Raw genomic sequence first — 20,342 nt, forward strand, 5'->3', positions numbered from 1 at the left:
AGTACCCTTCAGAATCCAGGGCTTCCACATTCCTTGCTGCAAGGGGCTCCAAAGCAGATGCAGGGCTTCAGGACTTCTCCTGAAGAGGGTCACACAGACAGACACATGTGCACACACTATGTTCTCACCCACTAGAGAGCTCCGTGCGCCACAGCAAAATGGCCTCTCTGTACACCCCCATCCTGGCACCGTGCCCATCCCAACAGCAGGAGCTGCTCCTAAAATCATCACTACTACCTCAGTGTAAAAGCTTGGGATCTCTGTGGAGAGAGCCCCATTCCACGCAGGAGAGACTTGGGCTTTCTGCACCCCTTTAGAGGGAATGCTTGTCTCATAGTCACAAGGAAACTCCAAACAGCCACAGGCCCGGTCTCTCCCAGACTTTTGCCTCCTCCCTCAACACCCTGCTTATATTGCAGAAATCATGTCAACCCTGGGGCTGAAGCCATCCGTAGTAGCTGGGTGGTACTGATCCTACACACGGTAAGGCTCATCTAAGCTGTCCTTTTCCCCTTTAAGTGGGCTCCTGAATTCCAGAGAGTCGCCCTGGGCCTTACAAATGCTTTGCCTTTGCTGTTTTCAATGTTTACTGGGGACAGACTTCCGCCCTGCATGAGTCTGGCCTAGAGGTTCAAAATGTCCTCCTGGTGACTCATTTCTGCACTCTATCCCAGGAAAGCCAGCTAGCTCTCCTTTCAATGCTAGAGGGGCTCTGTGGCTCCCTCCTATTGTCTGTCCTTTGGATCAAATATACACCTCCCTAACACAACACAACACAACACACACACACACACACACACACACACACGCATGCACACACACGCATGCACACACACGCGCGCATGCATACACACACACGCACACACACCTTACTCCAATGTGACAATGAGTCTTGTCATTTCTTCCGATGAATACCTCTCGTTCCTAGTCATCTTCCACCCACTTCCTTAACTGCATCCCAGTGCCTGCCTCTTCATCACCTTCCTGGACCAATCTTTTGCCTGCTGAGTATGTTCACTCTGCTTATGCCCACCTTGGGAAAGTTACCTTCTCTGTAAAATGAGAACTACTTTATAAGGAGGTGGGAGTTAAATAAAAGCAAAGTGTGGAAGGCATCTCACTCAGAAGCAAGTGTTCAACAAATATCTTTATAACCAGGATTCTGGTCAAGCTTCCAAAATTATCTTCCCAAAGCAAGTCTCTCATTTACTTACTAAAGAATAAGAATGGTAATAGCATGCCTACCGAATGCTAAGAGTGGCCCAGGCCCTGCTCCAATTGCATATCTCAACACTAGTCAGTGTCAGTGGCTCCCTATTGTCTAAAACAAAACACCTGTGTTCTTCACATCCTGCCCACCCTACCTGTCATCTCTGCTCCTCCTAGTGAACCCTCTGATGGAGGCAGTAAGCAGTTCCCTGCCCGCATGTCCTTTCACACATGAAATCAGAAAGAAAGAAAAAAAAAAAAACTTCCTGTTTTCTCAGGCTGAAACACAAAGATCTTTGAGGATTCTCTGGGGGTGTGTGGGGGGTGGGGTGGTGCCCTTTTGCTTTAGCTTCTGTAGTCCAGGAACACCTCAGGACTGCCTGGTGGTTTCCCTCTCTACCTGAAAGTCACCTGGGAACATGCCAGTCATTCATAATTCTAAATCTTCTATACCCAAGGAGGAGGGTGAGGCGGGGAGGGCACCTGATAGCAAGGGTCCAGCCAGGCCATGACTGGTGTGTGAGGGTGTAATTTTAGTCCCGTCACTCTTTTGGTACAGACTCTGCTCCACTGAATGCTCAGACCCTTTGGATCAAGGCTACAGAGAGAGAAGAGCTGCAGTGTGTGAGAGGATGCTGAGCCTGCAGCATTGCCTGCTGGAGACCTGCAAGCTTACCATACAACTGTCATGGCCTCCCTTCCACAGCTTACAGCAGAGAATGCGTAAGTCCAAGCACACTTCTCATTCTCCTCTGTAGAGCACAGAGATGAGCTTGCTCCCTTCCTCTGCATGAGCAGGCTTAGAGACCCATGGGGAGTTGGACAGTGATGCATATCTACAGACCCAGGGATCAGGAGTGCTAATCTCTAGCTAGTTTGAGGCTTGCTTGCCATGACAACTGGACACGAGAGCAGAGAGAAAACCAGAATACACTTTTTCCTATTATTGGAGCCTCTTAGGCTTTCTCAGAGACAGGCAGTTGTCATCCAATGGGCTTTGACACTTGCCTGCTAAACACCCCTATGACCTTTTCAGACATCTTAACCCACCATCAATTTAGTCATTCCTTGGACTCAACATATGGGACTAGCACCCGACTGAGCATATCCCAGTAGCATGGAGCAGTGGTAAGATTCAAGCAGTATTTTGAATCTATCTAATGTAGCCACCCTCTGAAGTGACCTCCAAGGAGCTCTGCCTCATGCAATCCTTGTTCACACTAAATTGGGACCTAGGTAGCCAGTAGACGGTGGCAGAAGCCATGGTGGGTTGAGTTGCATATGGTGGTGCACACATATAATCCCAGCAGTAGGGAGGTAGAGGAAGGAGAAGAATTAAGAGTTGAAGGTCACCCTTGGTTACAGGAGACCTTGTCTTAAAACACACACACACACACACACACACACACACACACACACGGGTACAAAGGAAGGACAAAACAAAAACAAAAAAAAAAGCAGTAATTGTGTGATAATTCCCAGGTCACAAATGGCACTGCCATAATGTTCTCTCAGACCGTTCACTGTATGGGAGGGCCACCTGGTTGTGCTTGGTGACATTCAACCAAGCACGGTGAGCCAGCACCAACTTGTCAACCCTATGAGCAAGCCACGTGGAAACATCTCCTATCCCCAATCAAACTTACTCTGAGTTGGGACCCTGAGTAATCCCTGGCTAGAACCACAACCATTCAAACCATTCCTGAATTCCATGGTAGCCACAGTTCCCTCGGGCACTGACTATTAAGTCTCTAAGCGTTGAGATACTTTATTATGCAGCAACAGATAACTGATGGGATACAGCTCCAAATCATTTTCTTCTTTTGTGAGATGGGAATGTTAACACTAAGTTTATAGCATTGTAAAGATTAAGCTGGACTGACACATGGCAGGCATTCTGTAAACAATGGATGTGGATAGTATCCCCATTCACTTCCTCTCCTTGCCAAAGATTCCAGAAGCACTGAGGATGCTGGACCCAGCCTTCTCCACGTGCTACCCCGTGCTCCTCTCAGTTCCTTTTAAAGTCCAGGCCCAGTCTCAGCTCTCTCGCCCTTCATTCCTGGGAGACCCTGGTCAGGAATGGATGTACCTAAACCATGGTGATGGGTTCCTTCAAGGGCTCTTGGGTAGGTCTGCTCACATGTCTCGGGGTGTTCAGGGGTGTATGTTTGGGTTTCTTTCCAAGGGCTCCAAATGTGATAATTACATACTTATTAGCCCTGTAAAATAACAAATCTGGAATCTGCACTCTGGAACCAATGGATTTCCTGCTGAAATGAGTTCAAGGGGTGCCCTAGCCAGCACTCTGTAAGAGCCAAAACCCTGTTACAGAAGGCTGCACAGAAGGCCCCGCCCAGCCCACACCACACACTCAGCCCTTCCACTCCTCTCTCCACTTCAAGGCTTCCATTGTAACTGCTGGCCCTCCGTCCTCACTCTTCATACACAGTAAGTTGTGGACTTACTGTGTGCCTGTTGGGGGTTGGTCTTGGGTGCCCCTCCTCTTGGAGTAGAGGGAATCCCTAGGGACTGGCACTTTCTCTTCTTCCCCTCCTGTAGGTAAAGACCATGCTGGAATGTATTTAGGAGATACCAGAGACTAGACTGATGTCCCTGAAACTAATCTCCTGCTCTCCAGAAAGAATCTAGGTTCTGTTGACTCCTCCTCCTCCCCCAGCCTAGGCCCAGCGAAATTCACTACAACCCCACCTCCATGGCTTCCTCTCTTATTAGGATCTACTCTTTCTGGAATACTCTTTCTTCCCGCCCCTCCATCAGTCACATTACTTGGGCAACCCCCACTCAACTTTTTAGATTCAGCCTTAGAGAACCTCATGATCACCTGTCTCCTGCTGTCAAGATTACCGTATTAGGCATCTTGCCTTCTAGCATCCTGAGTACAATCATGCACATTGAGATAAAAGCCCATTGCTTGGCATCCTTCTCCCAGACATTTGGAAAGGCCCCAAATGCAAGTGGTACTGTCTCTGGCCCAATCCTCTGTGCAGTCCCTCTCTCTGCCATGAGGAAGGCATTCAACAAATGTTTGATGACTATCCATCATTGAATAAGATTAATCGAGATGTTAGAACAGAGTCTAATAATACCCATTTCTGCGTTACACCAAGAATAAGTTCATAAAACTCCACAACAGGGCAACATGGTCCACATGGGGCACTTGCTAGAGAATTCACATATGTTCACACAAAGACAGCAAGACTGCTGTATTATTTTGGATACTCTGAACACAGCCACACTACAGGCACCACTCTACCTAATATATATATGTGTGTGTGTGTGTGTGTGTGTGTGTGTGTGTGTGTGTGTGTGCATATATATGAAATGTATGTTCAAGGTGTATATATACATATATGTATTTCTATATACGTATAATACATATATAATGTGTGTGTGTTTAAAGGTGGATCTAGGCTTAAGAAACATCTGTGTAAACACTAGTTCACTCAGTTCAGTAAAGCTAACCAAAGGATCATTCCTCACACTTTTCCAGTATAGAAACTTAGGTATGGAGAGGTTTCATGGCTTTTCAATCAAACGCATCAAATTGATAGAGAAAGAGAAAAAAAGTTCTTAAACTTCCCAGAAATTTCACTCTAAATCATAGGATTCAGCTTGTATTGTTAGAACCTTGTCAAAGATCCTGGTTTCCACAATGCAAACCTTCCTTTAAAATATCATTCATGGGCGAGGAGCTCCGGATCTTAAGGTTTATTTACCATTCCTTAGCCTGACCTTCCAGGAAGAATGTAGCTAATGAGAAACAATCCACTTGGGCTTCCCAGCCCAGGATTTTCATAAGGATCAACTTAGGATCTCGGCATTTAATAGAGCAAGGACAACGCTGACCATCGTCCCTTCCACAGCAAAAGCAGGCAGCAGGAAGGCAGTACTGTTTATATTAATAAAATCTCAAATGCAAGGCTACATTTGTACCATTGTATGGCTCCTCTTGGATACTCACAGATGGATTTTCACCTTCATGTGGTGGTCAGAGGGATGTAGAAAGTAAAGGGGGAAATATAGCTGGAGCTGCTATTTCCCTAATCAGAGAGCTGACCCAGCACTTGGACTAGGGGCTGGGACTGAGCCACACTAGTTCCCATCCATACAAGAAGTGGGCTGCTTCAGTCCAGCAAAGCATAAGCACCAGGTAGGCAGGGACACCCTCTGTATCCTGGTCTCAGCTGTCATGAGCAGACCCTCCTGGGAGATGAATGAATTAAACAATCATTTGAACTCAGGACCTTTGGAAGAGCAATCAGTGCTCTTAACTGCTGAGCCATCTCTCTAGCCCCGGAGATTTTTTAATTACAGGACCTGGAATTCTCTGGATCACTTATGGGCTCATCTCTTACCTCTGTTGAGAATGAACCAATGACAAATGCTATTAATTTACTGGTTATTAAATGGGCCAAACAACAAATTCATGAATTCTCTTAAAATCCAGTCCCACATCTAAATTAGTCATAAAATCACCCAGGTGTTAGACATTGTTTTGTTTGGTCTCAGTTTAGCAGAAGTCACCCTTCCTCCTCCCTCCCTGTTTTTAGCCACCACACCTGGGTGCCACTTTGTGTTCCTGAAGCTACCACTGTCCCCAACCCCATCTGGTCTAAACTTCCCTTTGGGGAACAAGCCCCAGCCTTCCCATTGGGAGAATGGGATGTATAAAAGTGATCTCTACCTTGCCTTGCTAGCTGAAGAAGAATGGAGAGTCTTGTAGGGCAGGAAGAATGGATCAGAGAGCAAGTTCTGGTTCTGATACTACCGAGTTATGCCTACATTGAACAAAGTTTATTCTGTAAAAGTGGCCTGATAATTGTGCCTACTTTGTGGGTTATTGGGAAGAGAAAATAAATCCATGCATGTTGGATACATAAAAGTCCAGCACACTGTGTACAGCATACAGCTGTGAAATGAGGGTCCCTGGGTCTCCCAGTGCTCCCCCAACTCTCAAACCATCTAAGAAGGAAAATAAGACCTTGGAAAACAGAGGTGCATAGGTCCACTAAACTCAGATGCCATCTGGGGCCTCCTGTCTCCTTAATCCAATAAGTAACCCTGTTATGGCATGGAAGGTGTCTTTGTTCAGAGCAGAAGAATGTCGGGAGGAATTTCCAGAGCTGGGAAGGGCGTGGGTGGGTCACAAAATCCTTTGTTCAGCTCCACTGTCAGGGCCATTCAATCTGAAGTCCTGAAGTGGGGAGACTTCCATAGATTCAGTGACAGAACCCTGAAATCTCGGTTCCCGTTTTCTTGAGAAATCACCACTGTCATTAAATTAACATGGTATGGCAAAATACTAGTGATTCTCAAATTCCCAATCTATATGTGTGTGACCCATTTTTATGACAAGAAAACTGAGGCACCTAGAGCAAAAGGCCCAGTGTTTAATCCAAGCTGCCTTGTTTAATTTGTTGATGACATTGATCTTGTGCCATACTTTCATCCTCCAAATTAAGCTGCTTGGTAACTTTGTTGATTAGATGCCCTGAAATGATACAACCTTCTAGACAGTCAACACTACCTCATTAACAATTATGGAAAGCCTTTTATTAATAATCAGTTCAGCAGTGTCCACAGCTTCGAGCCAGTGGACTCCCCTCTGGTCCAGGCAGAGGGGAAAAAACTCATTTTAAGCCAAGCTTCTCTGGCTGGAAATATCAGCCCCAGGTGCTCCCATCTCTGCCCAGCCTGCAGTCTGTGATTAGGGGCCCTAATGGCCATAATGCCTCCAATGTGGTGTTTAAGCCAATAAGGCTTCAGAGAAGTTACGGTATGTTTAATAATGGCTTAATGACTCCTTGTGAGATGCAAGGCTTCTGGTTCCTGTTTGGCCTTGATTTACAGCCCAACTCTGGCTGAGGACAGCCAAGAAACCTCCTCTAAGCCTCCAACGGAAGAGGGAGGTGTTCACACCAGGCCTCTTAGATTCCTTTTAAAAATGAGAATTCAAATAGAATACAAATGATGTTTGACTCCCTACCCCTCTCACTAATCTCCAGGGGTACTAAAAATATAAATGTTTTTAACCCGGACCTAAGGGATCTTTAAGCTCAAGTCCAAAGGACCTCTGGTATTTCTTCCCAGATCTTAGGCATAGTAAGGATTATTCAATTTCAGAAAGGCTAAGCTATACCCTAATCCTAGGCTTCCTTTGGGTTGAGGAGACGCACCTCTTGAGAGGTGCAGTCCTACCCTCACTATGTCCAAAATAGCAGGCCTGAAGCAGTTCATTTGCAGTGGATCTGAATGACATTCATTTCATGCTGCTCAGAAGGACAATGACCCTTCTGCTCTTCCATGTCTGACCCAAAAAGCTACCTGGGCAGACACTGTGAAACTTAGAAATCTCTCTGTCTGCTCGGGCCTGCCTGGGCATTGGAACTCACCGCCAAATGTAGACGGACCACAAACAGATGAAAACACTAAGTGATAGGTTCGAGTCACAGATAATCAAGGATAGTATTCAGGTCCAAGCTCCCAAGCCTCCCACTGTTTCCACTGTGTCCAGTCTCTAGGATGTCCAGGCAAAACAAGTCTCTAAGGGAGATGCCCTGCTTTTTTCCAGCTACCAGCAAAAATAAACCGAGCAAGGTGAAGGGGAAACTCTACCACAGTAGAGGCCTCTCTTCTCAGACTGATGTCAGATCAGGCCTCAAAGAGAATGTTGGAGGAGGGATGGGGGAGGGCGCAGGGGTTGGGGAGGATGTCTGCCCTCACTGTCTCACCTCCCCAGGGCCAAGAGCCTCTAAGATGGATATCAGGACTTGAGGGTGCAGCTCAGAACCAAGGACTCACCCGTACTGCTACACAAAAGGGATCCTGCCCTCGAAAGGAAGCTGCTTCCTTCTCTTCTCTTCCAACTGCTTGGGATACCAGACTCGGGGTGAATGGGGTGGGGTGGGGGTGTTCCTGGGCTCCGAGGGGTTAACCCGCACGGGGCCGCACGTGACGTGGATGGTTCCAGCATTAAGTCAGAGGCGCGGCCCCTTCTCCTGCCCCCCACCCCCCGCGGCGCGCGCCGCTCCCGGGGGCTCCGCGCCCCCGAGCCCAGGTCCCTCCCCCTTGGCAGGCGCTCACAGGCCGCGCGGGTTAGCGGGAGCCCCGGAGCTCCGGCGGCCTGTGAGCCGGAGCCGGCATGGACCCCGAGCGCTGCGCGCCTTTCGCGGTGGGGCCGGCAGCCGGTCCTTACGCGGCCGCGGGGGACGAGGCTCCGGGTCCCCAGGGGGCTCCCGATGCTGCGCCTCACCTGCACCCCGCGCCACCCCGCGGTCCGCGCCTGAGCCGCTTCCCGGCCTGCGGGCCCCTAGAACCCTACCTCCCAGAGCCCGCCAAGCCGCCAGCCAAGTACCTGCAGGACCTCGGGCCCGGCCCAGTGCTCAACGGCGGCCACTTCTACGAGGGCTCCGCGGAAGGTAACACGCCGGGGGGTCGGGGGAGGGAACCCCATGTCGTTCTCTCCCCCAGCACTTCCTGGTCTCCCCGACTCTCTTTCCCGCTTTCTTGCTTCTTAACTTTGGGTACGTCTCGAATTTTCCACGATTCCCTCGTTAGATCGCTGCTGGCCTGACCGGGTAAGGCCAGGGCATTGGGGACCGCAGAATCGCCCGTGTCCCCGGCCGGCAGAGGCAATGGGAGGCGGGAGGTCAAAGAAGGGTGGAGTAGCGATGATCTTGGGCCCATTCCGACCCCCAAGGCGATTGAACCTGGGAGGAGAGATCACGCTCATCCGGAGCCGAGCCTCTCTGCCACCAACCCACAAGAGGGGACTGGGTGGAGGGCCCGGGAGCCTAACTGGGCCCCAAAGCTGGGAGAGAAGAGTTCTGCTTTTGTGCATGGCGCCCGCTGAGGGCGTAGAGGCTGGGCCTCGACATAGTGGCCAAGCTGGACTCAGTGAAGGAAAGGCTGCGACCTGGACTTACCCAGCTCTCGTCCTCGGGCCCAGCCTCTGCAGGAAAATGTTTTCTGACGTCGTTAGACGCTCCGCAGAGTGGCGGTGGCTGCTCCCCCTCAGTACCGGGACTGTCTTCAAGATCAAATAACTATGTTCTTGTTTCTCAGATTAACTTGGCCTCCCCGTCGCTGCGGGGATGGCTGCCCTTCTTGCAATTGGCATCTCGACACCGAGTCATCACCGCTGAGCCGTCGGAAGCGGCCCTGAACTGTCCTAAACCCCAGGGCGCATCCCGCTCCAGGGATGGTGCCCTGTGTGCTAAGGCGGGTCGGACCATTCCATTATCTGAGAATGCGCCTGAGTGGCAGGATCTGCCAAGACCGGTTTGCCGCCCACTGTACTCGCTGACCCACGAGTGGCTCAGCACCTACGCCCACCCCTCGTATGCCGCCACATTTCGTAGCCTAGACCCAAAACTAGATCCCGGGAGATCCGCCAATGCGGCAATCGCCTGCTCCTCGCGGGCCTCCTCAGAGAGGCTGGGTAGCGAGCAGTTCCCGGCTTCGTCCCGTCCGGGTGGCGGGAGTGTGCAGGGGAGGCCCAGGAGGTGTGTTGGGGTCATCGGAGGAAATGAGCAAGTCCGCGGAGCTTCGCGTCTAATGCCGTTTGAAAAAGGCTCTCCTGATAAAAACCACAGTTGGGACTTAATGAGAAGCAGTTGGCCTGGCTCCTCTGATCCCTACCAGACGGCGGCAGCCGCGCAGCGCCCAGAGCACCGCTAGGGACAGGTACCCGTCTGGGTCGGGATCGTGCCCCGCAACACCCCACCACAGTCCAGTGTCCCCGCCGCCGCGCAGCCTCTTACACCGACTGTTCGGGTTCTTGGACAGCCGTGGGTCTGATCGCACTACGAAAAGGAGTGGGGTTGAATGGGTGGGCAGTGAGTCTGTTGTCGCAACGAAACGAGGCGAAAGAAAGTCAAAGGATGCAATCCGCCCAAGGGGAGAGGGGGAAATTGATCAAAACAACGGATTATAGTCTGAAGAACCAAGGTAACAGGCCAAGTCCGTCGGTGAGATTGGGAGAGGAACCGAAAAAGAGTAAATAGACAAATAGACGAACGAAAAGAGCGAACAGCAGATCGAACGAAGCGGGTAAACGAGGAAGAAAAAGGAGAGAGACAAGGAAGGAAGGAAGGAAGGAAGGAAGGAAGGAAGGAAGGAAGGATGCATTTCCGAAAAAGATAGAGCACACCAAAATATGAATACGTATACGAAAATTAACGATTCAGTCCAAACGCAAAGAAGGCGCAGCTGATCGAGCTCGAGCCTGAACTGGAATCCCGGCCGCTGCTCCAGCATCGGCGGGAGCTTCTCTACCTTACTTAGTCTTGGTTGCACGAGGGATTCTTAGTAAAGATAACCCCTATACACACACCCACATCCCAATGTCCCTGCCTTTAAAATATCGATCTCCGAATGTTGGCAGGTCTGTGCTGAGACCCGGCTTTTTACGCGGGGGGAGGGGGGCTGGTGCATATTGTTTTTCTCTCGTCCCTCGTCCACACACGCTGTCCTTGGCCACACTTTGCGCCCTGTCCTTCTCCTTAAGAGGGCCTTATTTCGTCCTTTCCAGTCACCTATGCACCCTCCACAGCAGCTGTGAGTGCAGGGATGGTTCCTCCTGGCTCCTCCAGGGCTGCCAGTTTTGTCTCTACGTTGGCTGACTGACATGGGAACGAAAGATTCCTGCGGGAGTTCTGCCCACCTGCCTCGGTGGAGATCCATAGCCCTAAGACCCAGCCGACCCCGGAGAATTTAAATCCTTGGCTAAGAACCTCTAAGGAGAACACCACCACCTCGCTGGCGCGACCCTGCGCTTGGCGCTTATTAAGGACTTAAGGTCTTCCACTAAAGCCACGGTCAGAGCTAAGGAAGGAGGGGGGGGCTTCAGAGCCTACCATGGCTCATTTTGCGACCCCAGAACGACAGAAAACAGCACACCTTAAGAGTAGGACTGCTGTGAAAGCTGAAAGTCAGGTGGCTGATTCTGTGACAACAGTGGATGCCACGAATCTGAACTTTGAAGCAGCCAGGAGAGGACCAAGCTTGCTGTGGCTTTGAGACAGCATGTGATAGGGCTGTGGTGGGATTCTCCTTGTCCCGGATGCATGGGTTTTAAGGAAAGGTCGGAGATAAAGAATCTGCCCCCTGTTGGCACGTTAGAGGTCCCAGCCCTTGCACCTGGATTTCACTCCTACAGAGCACTATTGCATTCCTGTGGTTGTAAAGACTCCCAGTGGCCAACAACCAATTTCAGTACTCTCTGGACCACCCCCAGAGTGGTGTAGTACTGACAATAGTTCAAACCTCAAATGGGCCCTCCTGAACAGAACAACCTTCCCCTGGCAAGCTTAAACTTGGCCTGCTGGCTTCATTTCCCGTTTGTCTCTGCTCTCCCTGGGCCTTACTACTCCGGAGGCTGCTTGGAGCCTCTGAAAAGTGGCCCTGTCCTCAGAGTCCTCCAGCTACACCAGGGAGGTTTCAGAGAACCTAACAAAGAGGAAAGCGGTTGTCTGTCCCTTGGGGAGGACTGTAGAGGGAGCAGACTTGAGAGAGGAGCAGAGGCCAGCAGGCTTAGCCGCTTTTGGAGGGGGATAGCTGATTGTGTTTTGATCTCTTGGCTTTAACAGCTTATGGCCTCATGGTTAGGAAAAGCAAGTGCCTGGGACCTAGAATTGAGTATTCCTTCTGGGCTGGATCTTATGGGAACAGAAATTAAGGGTGAGGAAGCAGAAAAACAAGGGTCTGGACCATGGGGAGCTCTGTGTAGTGGGGTTAGTACCCTTAAGCCCCTGCCTTGAATTCCTCTCACCCATTTCTGCCTGAAGTCCATCTTCATCTCCCTGAGAATCCAGGACACCAAGGCTCTTCCCTGCCAGGCCATTTTGAGGACCCGATGTCTCTTGGGTGAACCATTCCAGGCTCTCTGCTCTGACAGTTTCTTTTGTTTGTTTGATGCCGGCCGTCCATCTCTCTGTCCTAGCAGACAGGACTGCCTCTCCAACCAAACTGTGATGATGGAGAATGGAATGTAAGGGGGGCCCTGAGATTCCTCCCTGAGTCGCCCGTGGGTCTTGAAGGAGGTTGTTGCTACAGGCTGGGGTAGCCAGAGCAGGCCTTGCTGGACTCTCCCAGGTCTTGAGGACACTCTTAGAAAACTTATTGCACAGTCTGGGTGGCCCAGAGAGGTCACCCACCACTTTCCAGCTGATAAAGACTACCAACCTGCCTTCCAGACATGGTCTCATCTGACTCTGTGTGCCCCTACACACACACACACACACACACACACACACACACACACACACACACAGCTGGGATCCTGACATTAAGTCCTGAGGAGGAAACTGCTTCTTTGGTGCCAGCTAACTAGGCCTCCTGGGGATCAGACCCCCATTGGAGATGGGCCTGGGGCCAAGGAAGGGGCCCTCTGAATCAGCAGGGCGTCTTTGTGGCTTAGTGGCTCCCATCCCTATGGGGACATTGCTGGGGGGAATTCCAGAGGGGAAAGGCAGGGGATGATCATGGTGGCCTATTTTTCACCATGCCAGGTCAGTCATATGGAGCTCCTGAGTGACAGCTTATCAGAATGAGGCTGCTGGAGGCTGTTCCCAGCCTGCTCTGGGACCATCCCTGACTGCTAATGGAGGTGATGAGGAAGCAGTCAGATGAGGTGGGAGGGGCAGACAATGGCTGAGGGTAATGGGGAAAGGGAGTTGTGGTACCTCACTAACTCCTCTAAAGCCCAGCCTCTCTTTCTACCTTTTATGCTGGAACTTCAGTTCTCACAAAGACGTCACAACTTTAGGATGAATGAGGACAGGTGATTCTTTATGGAATCATCATTGGCCTGGCTTGCCCTTCTGCTTCAGAGTTGGGGAAATTAACATTGATGTGAGACTTGGCCTTTAAAGAACGAAGGGAGGTGGCACAGGGAGAGCAGCCAGAGGTGGTCTGTGCATCTCTGCCCATGCCTGCCTGGATCTGGTAGCAGAGGCATGAGCCTGAGGGCCTGGGAACCAAGTCCAACAGAGCCAGAACAAGAGAGCACTCTAGAAGAGGTGGGAGATGTCAACCACACCATCCTTAACCCCTGCCCCCACTCTTGGCCCTGCCAGGGTGGCTGTCCCCACTGTGGCGCCAATCCTGGCACCTCCATACCCTGTGGGACACACCACCACAGAGCACTTCCCCGAAATGAACCTCTCCTCTGGCCCCATCACATCTTCCCAGACCACAGAGCATGTGGCTCCCTAGGGCCCCCTCCCCAGCTGGAGGCTCAGCAGTCAGGCCTCTGAATGCCAGGCTCCCAGGGAGGGTGGCTGCCAGGAGGAAGGGAAGGGGAAGGGGGGAGGAGGCGGAGACTGGAGCTTCAGTGCTCTTTCCCTCCCTCTATCCCACCCACAAAACCCTCTGTTAGGTTTCCATCCTCCTTTCTGTTTCCATTGCAGCCGAGGAGAAGGCCTCCAAAGCTGCCAGCTTCCCCCAGCTGCCAGTGGATTGCCGAGGGGGTCCCAGGGACGGACCCTCTAATGTGCAAGGTTCCCCGGGCCCTTGCCTGGCCAGCCTGAGTGTCCCTCTTTCCCCGGGACTCCCTGACTCCATGGAGTTGGCCAAGACCAAGAGCAAGAAGCGTCGGAACCGCACAACCTTCAGCACGTTCCAGCTGGAAGAGCTGGAGAAAGTCTTCCATAAAACCCACTACCCTGACGTGTACGCGAGGGAGCAGCTGGCTTTGAGAACAGACCTGACTGAGGCCAGGGTACAGGTGAGGGCATGGTGGGCACCAGACTCTCAGACTGCCACAGACACTCAGGCTGTGGACCAGATTGCAAAAGAGCTAGGAGTTGTGGACACTAGTGTCCCACAAGGCTGCCTTGCCCAGGCCCTGCTGACACCTGGCCTTTTGGAGCTCAGCCTTCGGGCTCAGCTCTGCTGTGGTCACAGACTTTTCTGTATTCCTAACAAAATATGTCATTGGGTCAAGGCTTAGGCACAGGCTTGTAGGTAGTAGCCTCTTGGAGTTCAAATATCTGTCTAGGGGCCCTCTACTGTTTTACTAGCTAGCCAGGGGATTTGGATCATGCCACTCAATGGATTTCTGTCACCTACATTTGGTAAAGGGGGTACCAGTAGCAAGCGAGAGAATCCTTGAGGGTCACCAGTTGAGCAGCATTTTGGAAGAAGTGAGTGCTTAGTTAGAAGTAGAGTGCTACTTCTAACTAAGATGGCTGGCCAGGATGGGAGGGTCACTGAAGGGGACATACAAGCAGCTCTAGTTAAGAGAACTTGACCAGGAACCCTTTACTACTTCAACAAGTCCTTTTGCACAGAGAAAAACCCCTTAGGGCCTTTGCCTAAGGTCACCGCTTCATGTGGTGGGGAACCAGGCCAATTGGGAAGGGGGAGAGAGTGGTGGGTGGATGCTCAGAAGGAGAGAAGGAAAGCTATGGTCGACCATGTCAGAAGTGGCCAGCCAGCCTGTGATGGAGAGGCAAGAGAGAGACTGAGCACGTGTGTCCTTGCCTTGTTCACGGTGTAGTCAGAGCAGGCTCGCCAGCGGCAGAAAGGACAAGGACAGCACTGGCAGGGCGGCGTTTGGGGTGCTAGAGAAAGGTGAGGCGGCTGTCTTGGCAGAGGAACCCACTGCTCCTACCCTCAGGGAAGAGGGGGGATGAAGCTCCTGTTAGCCATTCCCTGATGGGCCCCTTCCACAGACTCTTGGGAAGATGCTAGGGTGGAGGCCAGCTCTAGCAGACTATGGGGCCCCACCGACCACTCTACAGAAGCCAGAACTATCTATCAAACAGGCCTGACAGTTGTGTCCTCTGGCTTTCCTTGTCTATCCAGGTGGTAGCTCAAACTGTCCTCTGTGGCTGTCCGTCATGGTTTTCTGAGCTATGGGAACAACCCCAGATTTTATAAGCCAAGGGAGTTCAGAACAGGGAGCCTCAGGGATGTTATGCTGGGGTGGTTTCTGGATTCCTCTTCCTGGTGGAAAGGCAAGATGAGTGTGTATTTGGGAGGGTGTACACTTTTCTCACTCCTCTCCTAGGCCCTCCCCCTCCTTTCATAGGCTCTCCCCATCCTCTTCTAGTTCCTCCCCATCTTTTCCCTTTTCTTTTTTAAATTTTAATTTGGAAATAGGGTCTCATTCTGTTTAGAACTTAGGCTGTTCCAGGATTCATTTGACACCCAGGCTGACCTCAAACTAAAGACCCTCCTATCTCAGCCCCCTGAGGGCTGGCATGAACATGTCATAGGCATTAGCCACCAGGCCCAGCTCGACCCAGGCCTTTTCGACCCTGGAAGAATACAATGGTAGTCATGAGACTCCCAAACCCAGTCCAGAAGCCTCCCTAACCACCAAGGCCCTAGAGAGAAGGGAGATTTTTCTCTGACAGGAGCATGACGCTCACCATAAACTCCACCCCATGAAGAGGACTAATTAAGACCACACATGGGACAATGGAGAGGGCAAGTCCCCAGCCCAGGAAGAGGGCCACTGTGGAGAGGCTCCAGGGGGAATGGGTGGTGACAGGAAAGTGACTCTCAATAGAGGCCTGTCTGCTTGAAGAGCCGGGAGAGGAGAGACAATTCTGGACCTTAGCCAGGCCTGCCCTGGTATCACAACAACCTGGAAGCTAGGAGAACAGCAAGATGCATAGCCTTTTCTTAGCTCTCAAGTTACTGACCTCAGTGAGTGGAGGTGACCAGGAAGCAAGGAATAGATGAAGGCTGAGGTGTTCTCATCCCGGACAGGGTAGGAGGCCCTTGCACACATAGAAACACAGGCACGGGTTTGGTTTGGTTTTGTTTATTTCTAGTTGGATCCCTAGAAAACAGCAGTTGGTTCGTGTGTGATTGGTGTGGTTGATTTGGGCTTTGGTTTTGGATTGTCAGGGTTCCATGTATCTTAGGCTGGCTTCAAACTCAATATGCAACTGAGGCTGGCCTTGAACACCTAATCCTCTAGCCTCCACTTCCCAAGTTCTGGGATTACAAGCATACACCATTACACTCACCTTGGCTTGGTTTTGATATTCTCAACATCTGACAAAGTCTTTTTTTAAACGAAAGAAATAAAACCATACAAATAAATGAAATTGGATCAGGTATATGCCAAATTTATCACATATACACTCAGATGTGTATAAAATACATCAGAGAGAGAGAGAGAGAGAGAGAGAGAGAGAGAGAGAGAGAGAGAGAGAGAGAGAGCTGCCAAGAACGCATAGATGATTGAGAAGTAGGCTCTCAATCATTAGATCATGTAAAGATCATGGGAACAGAGTGGGATGAGTGTACCGAGAAGCGGACATTATAGAGGACATTATAGAGGTCCTGTGGAAGAACCCAGCGGATGTTGAAGAGATGGGTAGCCCAGAAAATGGAAGCATACTCACAGGTGAGACAGCAGGTATCTTAAAAGAGGCATGGGTGGGAGTTTGGGAGTCACCTAGGAAGAACCGAGTGCTGTTGCCTGGCTAGACACGAGACTGTGACAAGTGTAGGGTCAGACTTAAGTTGCCTTGCTAAGAACTGGGCTCTAGGCTAGGTGTTCCAGGGAACCACTGAGGGGTTAAACAGGGCCTGAATAGCATGCTACAAGGCAGATCAGCCAGAGAAGCCAAGAGGACAAGACCCACCCACACACTGGCCCACCTAAGAAGTACCCTGGACCCCTGAGACCTCTGAGACTCACAACCCCCCTTCCCCTACAACAATGGGAAAAGATCTAGCCAGGCTGGAGATGAAGAGAGTGACTCAGCCTAGGGAATGGTTGCTGGAGGGCTCTGGGGGCTGGTAATACTGCCCTGGGATTGGGCGTCTCCCAGGCTCCATCGGCCCCAGGAGCTGTGGATTTCTAAGCTCTTGCCACTTGGGGTTCTGTGGCTTGGACCATAGGAAAGGGTTCAGTGACTGCCCTCACCCCTTAGGCCCCAGGGCTGCTCCTGCACCCCTAACCCTTCCTGATGGCCCCCAGGTCTGGTTCCAGAACCGAAGAGCCAAGTGGCGGAAGCGTGAGCGTTATGGGAAGATGCAGGAGGGGCGGAACCCCTTCACTACAGCCTATGACATCTCTGTACTGCCCAGAACCGACAGCCATCCTCAGGTGAGACCTTCAGTCCCACCTTTCTTCAAGACCCACTCCTGACCTGTGGGGTTGCCAGTGAGAACACGTACTCTGGAGGGGTGAAGGAGGCTGTAGAGTCTGGGTCCTGTGTTATGTGGGCAGATCACTTCTTCCTCCACAGAACAGGGCGATCGCCCACTCTGGTACATACAGAACAGAGAAAAATCAAAGAAGAAAGTGTAGTTCTGAGAAGCCATGGCTGGGACACATGGCTCGATGCCAGAGTGGGGGAGGGGGAGGGGTCTGGACCAAGTGGAGATTTCTAGAAAGCATTTGAGACTTCAAGAACAAAGAGGGAGCCACCAGGGTAAGGCAAGTAGCCCATACCCCATCTTTTCCCCTTCTCTTTTCAGCTGCAGAACTCCCTGTGGCCCAGTCCAGGATCTGGGAGCCCAGGGGGGCCCTGCCTCATGTCTCCAGAGGGCATCCCCTCTCCATGCATGTCCCCATACTCCCATGGAAATGTGGCTGGCTTCATGGGAGTGCCAACCTCCCCTGCAGCCCACCCTGGCATCTATTCCATCCATGGCTTTCCTCCTGCCCTGGGAGGGCACAGCTTTGAGCCTTCTCCGGATGGCGACTACAAGTCCCCAAGCCTCGTCTCGCTCAGGATGAAGCCCAAAGAGCCCCCTGGCCTGCTGAACTGGACCACGTGATGGGTTACATGGGCACAGACTGAGCTGTCCACTTCTCTTCCTGCTCTGACCTGCCCCTAGCCCATCTCTACCTGGACACCAAACAGCAAACCCTTTTACCTCCATAACCTGGGTGGTTCCGGAAGCTTGGGAGAGGAGCTGGGACCCTCAGCCTCCTGCAGGGAACAGGCTACAGGGTCTTATTTCTTAAAATAGGTGGGGCTGCCTAGGAGACAGGGACTTCAAAGCAGGTAGGACTCCCCCTTATAAAATGGGTCCCCTCATTTAAATTGGGCTGGAGAAAAGGTGACAGATGCCCCCTGTTTTCCAGACTGTTTCTAAGTTCAGGGAGCCCAGGAAGATGGGAGGAGGCTGGAGACTGAACAGGGAGGGAGGAGCTCTCTGTGGTTCTTAGGGCTGGCCTCACTGTTGCCTTCCTACCACCAGGGGGCGGTACGCTCAGCTCCTGGGACTGACAAGATCCCAGCCGGTGAAGGTCAGCTCAATAATAGGTGGGGGGTCTCCTCTTCTTCCTCACTTCTGCCCTGTGCTAGTCTACGGAGATACTATAAAGTCATTTTCTCCAAGTAGGGAGAAGAAATTCCACCAAACATTGAATATTTGGATTTGCTTTCATGGGATCAAGGATATGCCATGAAAACCATATTGGACATCGATCAAAATAAAAAAAAATTTTTTTTCCAGTTTCTGATCCCCTGACCCCCCAGATCCTGATGTTTGTAAAGATACTTTTGTTTGCTGTAGTGTGCTGCTTGACATAGTAATAAACACAATGGTGTTTTTCATTCTACGCTGTCTATCCCCAGGGTGTGATCCTCAGTTGCTTTAGGGCTGAGTTGTATATAGGATCTAGGTTGGGCCAAGCTCTCCTGCAGGGATAGCAAGAATCCAGGAACCTATAATAAAAGGTGTAGAGTCCGTGCAGAACCCTCAAGGTCAAAGCATGCAGTGCCTGGCTCTTTCACCTGCATGGGCTTAGCTTTGGCAGATCCTGAGAGCCTCTAGTGTGGGACTTATTTGGCAGGGAAATTTGGGGGCGGGAATGAGAGCAAGCTTGTGGTTGAACTGACCACAGAGAGAATGGAGGGACAGGGATCGTATGGAGGTTTTGAGTGCCTGTGGGCTGGGACCCCAAGTGCTGGGGGGTGGGGCAGCTGTCTTCTCCCAGATGCCCCAGAGAGCATGTCTGAGCTATGGGGCAGAGACGAAAGCCAGAACTCTTTCTTGTGGTTTTAGAGTATTACCCATTCTCTCCCTCATCCCCACTTTCTGCCTTATCTCTGGAGCCTGGAAGGCAGGCAAAAAGCAGGCCTGGCCCTCCCGCCCTCCCAGTAAACACAACCACATTGCTCGGAAGAATTCCACTCAGCTCAGCCCAGCCACCCCTCAACCCCTCACCTCATCTTTCAGGCTCAGAGAAACCTAAGCACGCAGAGACACAAAGTTCCCAAGCAGGGACCAAGTCCTCCGTCTGTTCCCTAGAAAAGACAGCTACCGTGAGTTGGCCGTGCATCTCCACAGAAGCTAGTATCATTCCTCTTTCTTCTCTTCACAAACTGGTGAAGAGAAAGCCACTGGCAACTTCTGCCTTTTCTATCCTGACCCTGGTAGAAAGAGAGCAGCGTCTAGAACGACCACGGATAAGCCACCTAGACATTTACCCACTGGTCTGTAAGGGATCAGGTCTCACCCTATCTCTAATTCCAGGGTACACACCAGTTCATTAGAAATGTCTTCACCCACAGAATGGGCAGTGAACTTTTAGCCCTTAGGTCCTACAAAAAGCCAGAAAGCTACCTGTGTTAGTTGGTTCTCTTGCTGTGACAGAATACACAACAGAAGCGACTTAAGGAAGGAAGACTGAATTCTGGCTCATGGAACAGTTTTTAAAGGCACAGGTCACCGTGCTGGAGGAAGCATGGCGGCCAGAACGTGTGGCAGCTGGTCACATTGGGTTCGCAGTCAGGAAGACAGAAACACTCTGCCGTTCCGCTTGCTTTTCTTATTTTCAGTCTGGGACTCCAGCCTGTGGGATGGTACTGACCACAGATGCAGTTCTAGAAGCGCATTAAAGTCTTACTCTGAGTTTGGTGGGCATTGTGCTATGCCAGAGACACCAATGGTCAAGGAACACACAATTTCTCATCTCCTAGTTTAGAAAGATAGAAAGATGGAAGGAGAGACTCTGTGACTCCCAAGCAAAGGGGTCTGAAATAAGAATGGGACCAGGCAGAAGACAATAACATTGAGTCCAAGACGAAGTCAGCAAGAGTGGTAGATTCCACAAAGGCCACGGGCATCAGCCGAAAAGGGATGGTGGCCTGGGCACAAGGAGGCCGGATGCTGGTTACTGGCTT

General features: G+C 51.2%; 1 protein-coding gene across 1 annotated transcript; it reads left to right on the forward strand.

The window, feature by feature from the left end:
* Nucleotides 1-8,223: 8,223 nt before the first annotated feature.
* On the forward strand, nucleotides 8,224-18,773 carry Alx3 (ALX homeobox 3). Its single transcript, XM_021196491.1, has 4 exons — nucleotides 8,224-8,651; nucleotides 13,644-13,960; nucleotides 17,180-17,308; nucleotides 17,683-18,773. The coding sequence occupies exons 1-4, from the start codon at nucleotides 8,375-8,377 to the stop codon at nucleotides 17,983-17,985; spliced, it is 1,026 nt and encodes a 341-aa protein (XP_021052150.1). The 5' UTR covers nucleotides 8,224-8,374; the 3' UTR covers nucleotides 17,986-18,773.
* Nucleotides 18,774-20,342: the final 1,569 nt, after the last annotated feature.

Source organism: Mus pahari, chromosome 4 (assembly GCF_900095145.1).
Source record: "Mus pahari chromosome 4, PAHARI_EIJ_v1.1, whole genome shotgun sequence".
Taxonomy (NCBI): domain Eukaryota; kingdom Metazoa; phylum Chordata; class Mammalia; order Rodentia; family Muridae; genus Mus; species Mus pahari.

Excerpts from the sequence above, each read along its gene's own strand:
- Alx3 (XM_021196491.1), top strand. The coding sequence starts at position 8,375 with ATGGACCCCGAGCGCTGCGCGCCTTTCGCGGTGGGGCCGGCAGCCGGT. Across the intron at positions 13,961-17,179 it reads TGACTGAGGCCAGGGTACAG|GTCTGGTTCCAGAACCGAAG; the intron begins GTGAGGGCATGG and ends GATGGCCCCCAG. Across the intron at positions 17,309-17,682 it reads GAACCGACAGCCATCCTCAG|CTGCAGAACTCCCTGTGGCC; the intron begins GTGAGACCTTCA and ends TTCTCTTTTCAG.